This window comes from Bombina bombina, chromosome 6, assembly GCF_027579735.1.
Source record: "Bombina bombina isolate aBomBom1 chromosome 6, aBomBom1.pri, whole genome shotgun sequence".
Taxonomy (NCBI): domain Eukaryota; kingdom Metazoa; phylum Chordata; class Amphibia; order Anura; family Bombinatoridae; genus Bombina; species Bombina bombina.
The window spans coordinates 1058077796-1058090670 of record NC_069504.1 but is presented as its reverse complement, the minus strand read 5'-3'; the positions used below and the strand labels follow the sequence as shown (position 1 = coordinate 1058090670).

The 12875-nt window shown below is 42.9% G+C and overlaps 1 protein-coding gene across 1 annotated transcript in view; it reads right to left on the bottom strand.

Annotated features, from left to right (window-relative positions):
- LOC128664882 (chromatin remodeling regulator CECR2) overlaps nucleotides 1-12875 on the bottom strand; it is a 246728-nt gene that overhangs the window by 81387 nt on the left and 152466 nt on the right. Inside the window, exon 13 of the mRNA XM_053719678.1 lies at nucleotides 7627-7753. Within this exon, the coding sequence (XP_053575653.1) occupies nucleotides 7627-7753 (127 nt within the window). The remainder of the gene's footprint in view (nucleotides 1-7626; nucleotides 7754-12875) is intronic.

The following is a 12875-nucleotide window of genomic DNA, read 5'->3' as shown; positions in this document are numbered from 1 at the left end:
TTTCTTGGAAAGTGCTGTTCCTTTTGGCTATCTCTCTGCTAGAAGAGTTTCCAAATTATCTGCTCTTTCTTGTGAGTCTCCTTTTCTGATTTTCCATCAGGATAAGGTAGTTTTGCGGACTTCAATTAAATTTTTACCTAAAGTTGTGAATTCTAACAACATTAATAGGGAAATTGTTGTTCCCTCTTTGTGTCCTAATCCTAATAATTATTTGGAGAGATCCTTACATTCTCTGGATGTTGTAAGAGTTTTTAAATATGTTGAAACTACTAAAGATTTCAGGAAGACTTCTAGTCTATTTGTTGTCTTTTCTGGTCCTAGGAAAGGTCAGAAAGCTTCTGCCATTTCCTTGGCATCCTAGTTAAAGCTTTTGATTAATCAGGCTTATTTGGAGTCGGGTCAGCCCCCACCTCAGAGAATTACAGGTCATTCTACTAGATCAGTCTCCACTTCGTGGGCATTTAAGAATGAAGCTTCAGTTGATCAGATTTGAAAAGCAGCAACTTGGTCTTCTTTGCATACATTTACTAAATTCTACCGTTTTGATGTATTTGCCTCTTCGGAAGCAGTTTTTGGTAGAAAAGTTCTTCAGGCAGCAGTTTCAGTTTGATTCCTCTGCTTATGTTTTAAGTTTTTTTCTTTTCAATTATGAGACAAACTTATTTTTTGGATGTGGAGTAAATTTTTTCAGCGGAAAATGGCTGTTTTTATTTTTATCCCTCCCTCTCTAGCGACTCCTCTGTGGAGTACCACATCTTGGGTATTACTATCCCATACGTCACTAGCTCATGGACTCTTGCCAATTACATGAAAGAAAACAATTTATGTAAGAACTTACCTGATACATTCATTTCTTTCATATTGGCAAGTCCATAAGACCCACCCTTTTTATGGTGGTTATGTTTTTTTGTATAAAGCACAATTATATTTCCAGTTCCTTTTTTTGATGCTTTTGAGTTGTGTATTTATAGGCATTTTAAGGTTTTGGAAACTTTGCCCCTCCTGGTAGGATTGTATATCCCATACGTTACTAGCTCATGGACTCTTGCCAATATGAACTAAATTAATTTATCATGTAAGTTCTTTCATAAATTATGTTTTTTCTTTAGTTAAATAAAACTAAAGTAATTTTTTTTATCAATGATTAACCTATTAAACTGGATATACTGTAGTTCACCTCCCAATGATTTAATTCATTTAAATGATCTATCTATGCATATCTAATGATACATAACCAAACCAGTAATGGTCTAATATAACCAGAAAAATAATCTGAAAAAGATATTCTAAAAATGTAAAACACAAATCAAAATCTGTATTTACCGACTAGCAATTTAAATCTAATCCTCCCTGGGAATGGAAAGCTATACTAGAGAAAAAACAGAATTTATGCTTACCTGATAAATTACTTCTCTTGCGGTGTATCCAGTCCACGGATTCATCCTTACTTGTGGGATATTCTCATTCCCTACAGGAAGTGGCAAAGAGAGCACACAGCAAAGCTGTCCATATAGCTCCCCCTCTGGCTCCGCCCCCCAGTCATTCGACCGACGGTTATGAGAAAAAGGAGAAACCACAGGGTGCAGTGGTGACTGTAGTTTAAACAAGAAATTTTAACCTGACTTAATTGCCAGGGCGGGCCGTGGACTGGATACACCGCAAGAGAAAGTAATTTATCAGGTAAGCATAAATTCTGTTTTCTCTTGCAAGGTGTATCAAGTCCACGGATTCATCCTTACTTGTGGGATACCAATACCAAAGCTTTAGGACACGGATGAAGGGAGGGAACAAGGCAGGTAACCTAAACGGAAGGCACCACTGCTTGCATAACCTTTCTCCCAAAAATAGCCTCCGAAGAAGCAAAAGTATCGAATTTGTAAAATTTGGCAAAAGTATGCAGTGAAGACCAAGTCGCTGCCTTACAAATCTGTTCAACAGAAGCCTCATTCTTGAAGGCCCAAGTGGAAGCCACAGCTCTGGTGGAATGAGCTATAATTCGTTCAGGAGGCTGCTGCCCAGCAGTCTCATAAGCCAATCGGATGATGCTTTTCAACCAGAAGGAAAGAGAGGTAGCCGTCGCTTTTTGACCTCTCCTCTTACCAGAATAGACAACAAACAAAGATGATGTTTGTCTGAAATCCTTAGTTGCTTGTAAATAGAATTTCAAAGCACGAACCACATCAAGATTGTGTAAAAGTCGTTCCTTCTTAGAAGCTGGATTAGGACACAGAGAAGGAACAATGATTTCCTGGTTAATGTTCTTATTAGAAACAACTTTAGGAAGAAAACCAGGTTTGGTACGCAAAACTACCTTATCTGCATGGAACACCAGATAGGGTGAATTACACTGCAAAGCAGACAATTCTGAAACTCTTCGAGCAGAAGATATAGCTACCAAAAACAAAACTTTCCAAGATAATAACTTAATATCTATGGAATGTAAAGGTTCAAACGGAACCCCTTGAAGAACTGAAAGAACTAAATTTAGACTCCATGGAGGAGCCACAGGTTTATAGACAGGCTTGATTCTGACTAACGCCTGTGCAAACGCTTGAACATCTGGTACTTCTGCTGGTACTTCTTTAAGGAACTAGCTGATAAACCTTTCTCCAATCCTTCTTGGAGAAAAGACAATATCCTTGGAATCCTAATCTTACTCCACGAGTAACCCTTGGATTCACACCAACAAAGATATTTCCGCCATATCTTATGGTAAATTTTCCTGGTGACAGGTTTTCTAGCTTGGATCAGAGTATCTATGACTGATTCAGAGAACCCACGCTTGGATAGAATTAAGCGTTCAATCTCCAAGAAGTCAGCTGCAGAGAAACTAGATTTGGATGCTTGAATGGACCCTGTATTAGAAGACCCTGCCTCATTGGCAGTGTCCATGGTGGGACAGATGACATGTCCACTAGGTCTGCATACCAAGTCCTGCGTGGCCACGCAGGCGCTATCAGAATTACTGAGGCCTTCTCCTGTTTGATTCTGGCTACCAGCAGAGGGAGAAGGGGAAACGGTGGAAAGACATAGGCCAGATTGAAGGACCAAGGCGCTACTAGAGCATCTATCAATGCCACCTTGGGGTCCCTGGACCTGGAACCGTAAAGAGGAAGTTTGGTGTTCTGACGGGACGCCATCAGATCCAACTCTGGAATGCCCCATAGCTGAGCAAATACCTCCGGGTGGAGTTCCCACTCCCCCGGTTGAAAAGTCTGACGACTTAGGAAATCCGCTTCCCAGTTGTCTATTTCTGGGATGTGAATTGCAGATAGATGGCAAGAGTGATCCTCCGCCCACCTGATTATCTTGGTTACTTCCTTCATCGCTAAGGAACTCTTTGTTCCTCCCTGATGATTTATGTATGCTACAGTCGTGATGTTGTCCGACTGAAATCTGATGAACTTGGCCGCCGCTAGCTGAGCCATGCCTGGAGCATGTTTAATATCGCTCTCAGTTCCAAAATGTTTATCGGGAGAAGAGACTCTTCCCGAGACCATAGGCCCTGAGCTTTCAGGGAGCCCCAGACCGTGCCCCAGCCTAACAGACTGGCGTAGGTCGTTACAATGATCCACTCCGGTCTGCGGAAGCACATTCCCTGCGACAGGTGATCCTGAGACAACCACCAGAGAAGAGAATCTCTGGTTTTCTGGTCCAGTTGGATTTGAGGAGACAAATCTTCATAATCTCCATTCCACTGTTTGAGCATGCACAATTGCAGTGGCCTGAGATGAATTAGAGCAAAAGGGACTACGTCCATTGCTGCTACCATTAATCCGATTACCTCCATGCACTGAGCTACAGATGGCCGAGGAATGGAATGAAGAGCTCGGCAAGTACTTAGAAGCTTTAACCTTCTGACCTCCGTCAGAAATATTTTCATTTCTACCGAGTCTATTAATGTTCCCAGGAAGGGAACCCTAGTGAGCGGGGACAGAGAACTTTTTTCGGTGTTCACCCTCCACCCGTGAGACCTTAGAAAGGCCAGAACAATATCCGTATGAGCCTTGGCTCTGGGAAAAGACGACGCCTGTATTAAGATGTCGTCCAGATAGGGTGCTACTGCAATGCCCCGCGGTCTTAGTACCGCTAGAAGGGACCCTAGCACCTTTGTGAAAATTCAGGGAGCGGTGGCCAACCCGAAGGGAAGGGCCACGAACTGGTAATGCTTGTCCAGAAAAGCGAACCTTAGGAACTGATGGTGATCTTTGTGGATAGGAATATGAAGGTACGCATCCTTTAGATCCACGGTAGTCATATATTGACCTTCCTGGATCATCGGTAAGATTGTCCCAATGGTCTCCATCTTGAAAAATAGAACTCTGAGAAATTTGTTTAGAATTTTTAGATCCAGGATTGGTCTGAAAGTTCCTTTCTTTTTGGGAACCACAAACAGGTTTGAGTAAAAACCCAGTCCTTGTTCTGTAATTGGAACTGGATATATCACTCCCATCTTGAGTAGATCTTCTAACCAGCGTAAGAACGCCTCTTTCTTTGTCTGGTCTGTAGACAGACTAGAAATGTGGAACCTTCCCCTTGGAGGAGAGTCCTTGAATTCTAGAAGATATTCCTGAGCAACTCTCTCTAATTCCCAGGGATCGGGAACATCTCTTGCCCAAGCCTGAGCAAAGAGAGAGTGTCTGCCCCCTACCAGATCCGGACCCGGATAGGGGGCTACCCCTTCATGCTGTCTTAGTAGCAGCTGCAGGCTTCTTGGCCTGTTTACCCTTGTTCCAGCCCTGCAAAGGCTTCCAGGTTGCCTTGGGCTGTGAAGTGTTACCCTCTTGCTTTGCGGTAGCAGAGGCTGAAGCAGGACCGCTCCTGAAGTTGCGAAAGGAACGAAAATTAGCCTTGTTTTTTAGCCTTAAAAGGCCTATCTTGCGGGAGGGCATGCATGGCCCTTTCCCCCAGTGATATCCGAAATAATCTCTTTCAACTCGGGCCCGAAAAGGGTCTTTCCCTTGAAAGGAATATTCAGTAATTTTGTTTTAGACGACACGTCGGCCAACCACGATTTAAGCCAAAGCTCTCTGCGCGCCATGATGGCAAAACCAGAATTTTTCGCCACTAAATTAGCTAATTGCAAAGCGGCATCTGTGATAAAAGAATTAGCCAGCTTTAGAGCCTTAATTCTATCCATAATTTCGTCATAGGAGGTCTCCGTCTGGAGCGACTCCTCCAGCGCCTCAAACCAGAAAGCCGCTGCCGTAGTTACAGGAATAATACAGGCAATAGGTTGGAGAAGGAAACCTTGTTGAACAAATATTTTCTTTAGTAAACCTTCTAATTTTCTATCCATAGGATCTTTGAAAGCACAACTGTCTTCAATTGGTATGGTTGTGCACTTGGCTAGTGTTGAAACTGCCCCCTGTACCTTAGGGACCGTCTGCCACACATCCCGCCTGGGATCAGTTATGGGGAACATTTTCTTAAAGATAGGTGGGGGAACAAAAGGTACACCTGGTCTTTCCCACTCCCTAGCAACAATATCCGCTACGCTCTTAGGGATCGGAAACGCATCAGTGTATACAGGGACTTCTAGATATTTGTCCATTTTACACAATTTCTCTGGGACCACCATAGGGTCACAATCATCCAGAGTTGATAAGACCTCCCTAAGTAGTACGCGGAGGTGTTCCAATTTAAATGCTAGTGAATCTGATTCTGCCCGCTGAGAAACTTTTCCTGAGTCAGAAATTTCTCCTTCAGACATAACATCCCTCGCCCCTACTTCAGAGTGTTGTATAGGTACATCAGATAAGCCTCCCAAAGGTTCCGACTGCTCCTCATCTGTTCTCAAAACAGAGCTATCGCGCTTTTTAGGGAAAACTGGCAGTTTGAATAGAAAGGCCGCAAGGGAATTATCCATGACTGCCGCCAGTTGTTGCAATGTAATAGGTGCTAATGCACTAGAGGTACTAGGTATCGCTTGAGCGGGCGTAACTGGTGATGACACATGGGGAGAGGAAGGCTGACTATCCTCATTACCTTAAGTCAAAGAATCATCTAGGGCTATATTTTTAAGTGACACAATATCATCTTTAAAGTGTATAGACACATTAGTGGACTTGGGACACATTTTGAGTGGGGGGTTCCACCATGGCTTCTGAACACATAGAGCAAGGCTTTTCCTTAGTGTCAGACATGTTTAACAGATTGGTATTATACACAAGCAGGCTTGGAAAAAACAGTTTATGTAATAAAAAATACAATTTGCAATAAATGGTACTGTGCCTTTAAGATAATAAAAGCGCACACAATTTTACAAAACGGTGAAAAAATAACCAAATCTCTTGAAATTGTTACAGTATGTGCCTAATGCTACGATATGATTGCACAGCAAGTTTCAGCCTGATTAACCCTTTAATGCCCAAACCGGAGCCGCCTAAAGCAAACAACCGGTTAATAAACTACAGCACCTTGCCACAGCAGCCTGCTGTAGCCCTACCTTCCCTTAAGGATTGAATTTGAGAAAAGCAAGCCTCCTGAAGTCCTCAAGCAGTCTCTGGACCCATGTGAAGCAGCATGCAGGGAAATCTTGTCAGAATAAACTGCGCAACTGAGGCGCGAAATTAGGCCCCTCCCACTCCACAGCTGTGGGGCCTTCAGAACCCAATTTAGGTGACTAAAAATAATGCCACGTGGAATAAAACCCCAATAAACACATCAAAAGTGCTTAAAAGTGTCAATAAAGAGTATTTTTCTAAACAAAATAATCAATTGCCCTGCTAAAGTGATAACCAGTCTATTGAGCCCACTTAAATAAGCCTCTAGTTCTATACTAAGTTTCAGAACATGGCTTACCCTTCCCACATGGGGAATCTTATCAGTCTTCTAGCATTATCTTGTCTTGACTAGAAAAAATATGATTGAAACATACCTCAAAGCAGTTAAGCCTGCAAACTGTTCCCCCCAACTGAAGTTTTCTGGTACTCCTCAGTCCTGTGTGGGAACAGCAATGGATTTTAGTTACAACATGCTAAAATCATTTTACCTCTCAGCAGAATTCTTCATCATATTTCTGCCAGAGAGTAAATAGCACAAACCGGTACTATTTAAAAATAAACTTTTGATTGAAGATATAAAAACTACAAATCTAACACCACATTCACTTTACCCTCCCGTGGAGATGCTACTTGTTAGAGCAGCAAAGAGAATGACTGGGGGGCGGAGCCAGAGGGGGAGCTATATGGACAGCTTTGCTATGTGCTCTCTTTGCCACTTCCTGTAGGGAATGAGAATATCCCACAAGTAAGGATGAATCCGTGGACTGGATACACCTTGCAAGAGAAAAGGGAATTCTTGGAGGATGGGGGTCCCTACACTACAGAAATGGCTGGTAGGTTAGAAGGGGGAGGAGGGATCCCTACAATACAAATATACTGTAAATACATACACTGGTATGGGCAGACTGTCTGCCAGTACATAGGATGGCTTTTGAGAGCTGTTTGAGAGGGAGATCAGGGAAATGGGAAGAAGGTTCTACACTACAGAACAAGAAAAAAAAAAAGAAAGAAAAGAAACTGCCTATCAAAAATGGTGGTTACCGGTGGTTTAAACAGATTGATAGCAAAAAATATTTTGCTCTGAAATTCAGGTAGTAAAGGAGTTATAGGCCACACTTACCACTGTCCTGTCCATTGTATTTGGTGCAGTTCCTGAATATTGCCTTCATGTCTCGTACAAACTGTTCCTTGGTGAGGTAGTACCCAGAGTTCAGTCTCTTCTCCATACTAGAGATATCCATAGGGGACTGTGCAAGAAGAGGAAATGTGTCAAACATTATGTTCATGAAGACAACACATGCTATAGCAATGACATGTTATCAATTAGTTTTGAATCACTTCATTTTGCAAAAACATACAAAGATCCCAAATGCATACAAAAATGCATAAATTCATTTTGGTTTACCCTGGCCCAAATTTAAAGCGTGTATAGAGTTGCAGAGTTGTCACACAATGAAGCACTTAAATATATAGGGGCTAGATTACAAGTGGAGTGCAATAGTTTGTGCCATAGCGATAGGGGTACATTGCGAGGATTTGCGCTCATCGGGCTTATTACAAGTTGAAATTAAACGTGATTGCGTGAGCACAATAGTAATTTACGCTAGAATTTTTCCCACAATTTCAGAGCTGTGGTTACATTAATTGGGCAAACCTAAAAAGTTATATAACAACACTGTCTAATAAAAAACATAATTTATGCTTACCTGATAAATTTATTTCTCTTGTGATGTATCGAGTCCACGGATTCATCCTTACTTGTGGGATATTCTCCTCCCCTACAGGAAGTGGCAAAGAGAGCATCCACAGCAGAGCTGCCTATATAGCTCTCCCCTTAGCTCCACCCCCCAGTCATTCGACCGAAGGCTAGGAAGAAAAAGGAGAAACCATAGGGTGCAGTGGTGACTGAAAGTTTAAAAATAAAAATATATATGCCTGTCTTGAAAAACAGGGCGGGCCGTGGACTCGATACATCACAAGAGAAATAAATTTATCAGGTAAGCATAAATTATGTTTTCTCTTGTGAGACTTATCGAGTCCACGGATTCATCCTCACTTGTGGGATACCAATACCAAAGCTTTAGGACACGGATGAAGGGAGGGACAAGAAAGGGACCTTAAAGGGAAGGCACCACTGCTTGTAGAACCTCTCTCCCAAAAATAGCCTCAGAAGAAGCAAAAGTATCGAATTTGTAAAATTTGGAAAAAGTATGAAGCGAAGACCAAGTCGCCGCCTTACAAATCTGTTCAACAGAAGCCTCATTTTTAAAAGCCCATATGGAAGCCACAGCTCTAGTAGAATGAGCAGTAATCCTTTCAGGAGGCTGCCGTCCAGCAGTCTCATAGGCCAAACGGATGATGCTTTTCAGCCAAAAGGAAAGAGGTAGCCGTAGCCCTTTGACCTCTCCGCTTACCAGAATAAACAACAAACAAAGAAGATGATTGACGGAAATCTTTAGTTGCTTGTAAGTAGAATTTTAAAGCACGAACCACATCAAGATTGTGTAACAGATGTTCCTTCTTAGATGAAGGATTAGGACACAAAGAAGGAACCACAATCTCTTGATTGATATTCTTATTAGAAACAACCTTAGGAAGAAACCCAGGTTTGGTACGTAAAACAACCTTATCTGCATGGAAAACAAGGTAAGGGGAATCACATTGTAAAGCAGATAGCTCAGAAACTCTTCGAGCCAAAGAGATAGCTACTAAAAACAAAACTTTCCAAGATAGAAGCTTAATATCTATGGAATGCATAGGTTCAAACGGAACCCCTTGAAGAACTTTAAGAACTAAGTTTAGTCTCCATGGCGGAGCAACAGGTTTAAATACAGGCTTGATTCTGACCAAATCCTGACTAAATGCTTTAACGTCTGGGACATCTGCCAGACGTTTGTGAAGTAGAATAGACAAAGCAGATATTTGACCTTTAAGAGAACTAGCAGATAATCCCTTCTCCAAACCATCTTGGAGAAAAGACAATATTCTAGGAATCCTAATCTTACTCCACGAGTAACCTTTGGATACACACCAATAAAGATATTTGCGCCAAATCTTATGATAAATCTTCCTGGTGACAGGCTTTCTAGCCTGAATCAGGGTATCAATGACCGATTCAGAGAAACCACGCTTTGATAAAATCATGCATTCAATCTCCAAGCAGTCAGACGCAGAGAAATTAGATTTGGATGCGTGAACGGCCCTTGAATTAGAAGGTACCGCCTCATTGGCAGAGTCCACGGTGGAACCGAGGACATGTCCACTAGGTCTGCATACCAAGTCCTGCATGGCCACGCAGGAGCTATCAGAATTACCGAAGCTCTCTCCTGCTTGATTCTGGCAACCAGACATGGGAGGAGAGGAAACGGTGGAAATACATAAGCCAGATTGAAGGACCAAGGCACTGCTAGAGCATCTATCAGTACCGCCTTGGGATCCCGGGACCTGGACCCGTAACGAGGAAGTTTTGCATTCTGACGAGACACCGTCAGATCCAATTCTGGTGTGCCCCATAGCTGAATCAGCTGGGCGAATACCTCCGGATGGAGTTCCCACTCCCCCGGATGAAGAGTCTGACGACTTAGAAAATCCGCCTCCCAGTTCTCTACTCCTGGGATGTGGATTGCTGAGAGATGGCAAGAGTGATCCTCTGCCCACCGGATTATTTTGGTTACCTCCATCATCGCTAGAAAACTCCTTGTTCCTCCCTGATGATTGATATAAGCTACAGTTGTGATGTTGTCCGACTGAAACCTGATGAATTTGGCTGCAGCAAGCTGAGGCCACGCCTGAAGCGCATTGAAAATCGCTCTCAGTTCTAAAATGTTTATTGGGAGGAGCGCTTCCTCCCGAGACAATAAGCCCTGTGCTTTCAGGGAGTTCCAGACTGCACACCAGCCTAGCAGGCTGGAATCTGTCGTTACAATCAGCCACTCTGGCCTGCGGGAGCACATTCCCTGAGACAGGTGGTCCCGAGACAACCACCAGAGAAGAGAATCTCTGGTCTCCTGGTCCAGATGCAGTTGAGGAGATAAGTCTGCATAATCCCCATTCCACTGTTTGAGCATGCATAGTTGCAGTGGTCTGAGGTGTAGACGGGCAAAAGGAACTATGTCCATTGCCGATACCATGAGTCCGATTACCTGCATACACTGAGCCACTGATGGCCGAGGAATGGAATGAAGAGCTCAGCAAGTGGATAAGAGTTTTAACTTTCTCACCTCCGTCAGAAATATTTTCATTTCTACCGAGTCTATCCGAGTCCCTAGGAAGGAAACTCTTGTAAGAGGGAAGAGAGAACTCTTTTTTTTATGTTCACCTTCCACCCGTGAGATGTCAGAAAAGTCAACACTATGTCTGTGAGAGACTTGGCTAGCTGGAAAGTCGACGCCTGAATTAAGATGTCGTCTAGATAAGGCGCCACTGCTATGCCCCGTGGTCGTAGAACCGCCAGAAGGGACCCTAGCACTTTTGTGAAAATTCTGGGAGCCGTGGCCAACCCAAAAGGAAGGGCCACAAACTGGTAATGCCTGTTTAGAAAGGTGAATCTGAGGAATTGATGATCTCTGTGAATACGGTGTGTAGATATGCATCCTTTAAGTCCACGGTAGTCATATATTGACCCTCCTGGATCAGAGGTAGAATAGTCCGAATAGTCTCCATCTTGAATGATGGAACTTTGAGGAACTTGTTTAGAATTTTGAGATCCAAGATTGGTCTGAAAGTTCCCTCTTTCTTGGGAACCACAAACAGGTTTGAATAAAACCCTAAACCCTGTTTCTCCTTTGGGACTGGGCGAATCACCTCCATGGCATGTAGGTCTTCTACACAGCGTAAGAACGCCTCTCTCTTTGTCTGGTTTACAGACAATCGAGAAATGTGAAATCTCCCCCTTGGAAGGGAGCCCTTGAATTCCAGAAGATATCCCTAGGACACAATTTCTAAAGCCCAGGGATCCTGAACATCTCTCGCCCAAGCCTGAGCGAAGAGAGAGATTCTGCCCCCTACTATATCCGGTCACGGATCGGGGGCTACCCCTGCATGCTGTCTTAGAGGCAGCTGCAGGCTTCTTGGCCTGTTTAGCCTTGTTCCAAGCCTGGTTAGGTCTCCAGACTGACTTGGATTGGGCAAAATTCCCCTCTTGCTTTGTAGCAGAGGAAGCTGAAGCGCGACCACTCTTAAAGTTCCGAAAGGAACGAAAATTATTTTGTTTGTCCCTCATCTTATTTGATCTATCCTGAGGGAGGGCATGACCTTTCCCTCCAGTAATGTCTGAAATAATCTCCTTCAGTTCAGGCCCGAATAGGGTCTTACCCTTGAAAGGAATGTTCAAAAGTTTAGATTTAGATGACACATCAGCAGACCAGGACTTAAGCCATAACGCCCTGCGTGCTAAAATGGCAAATCCTGAATTATTTGCCGCTAATTTAACCAGTTGAAAAGCGGCATCTGTAATAAAAGAATTAACCAACTTAAGTGCCTTAATTCTGTCCATAATTTCCTCTAATGGAGTCTCCATTTGAAGAGCCTCTTCTAGAGCCTCAAACCAGAAAGCAGCTGCAGTCGTTACAGGAACAATGAATGCAATAGGTTGAAGAGAAAAACCTTGATGAACAAAAATTTTCTTCAGGAGACCCTCTAATTTTTTATCCATAGGATCTTTGAAAGCACAACTGTCCTCGATAGGTATAGTTGTACGCTTAGACAGAGTAGAAATAGCTCCCTCCACCTTAGGAACTGTCTGCCATGAGTCCCTTATGGTATCAGATATGGGAAACATTTTCTTAAAAACAAGAGGGGGAGTGAACGGAATACCTGGTCTATCCCACTCCTTAGCAAGCAATAATATTGACAATCCTCTTAGGGACTGGAAAAACATCAGTGTAAACAGGAACCTCTAAGTATTTGTGCATTTTACACAATTTCTCTGGGACCACTATAGGGTCACAATCATCAAGAGTTGCTAATACCTCCCTAAGCAATAAGCGGAGGTGTTCAAGCTTAAAGGACCAGTCAACAAAGTAGATTTGCATAACCAACAAATGCAAGATAACAAGGCAATGCAATAGCACTTAGTCTGAACTTCAAATGAGTAGTAGATTTTTTTTTTCTGACAATTTTAAAAGTTATGTCTTTTTCCACTCCCCCTTTACCATGTGACAGCCATCAGCCATTCACAAATGCATACACGTACCATGTGACAGCCATCAGCCATTCACAAATGCATACACACTTATTCTTGCACATGCTCAGTAGGAGCTGGTGACTCAAAGTTTAAATATAAAAACACTGTGCACATTTTGTTAATAGAAGTAAATTGGAAAGTTGTTTAAAATGGCATGCTCTATCTGAATAATGAAAGTTTAATTT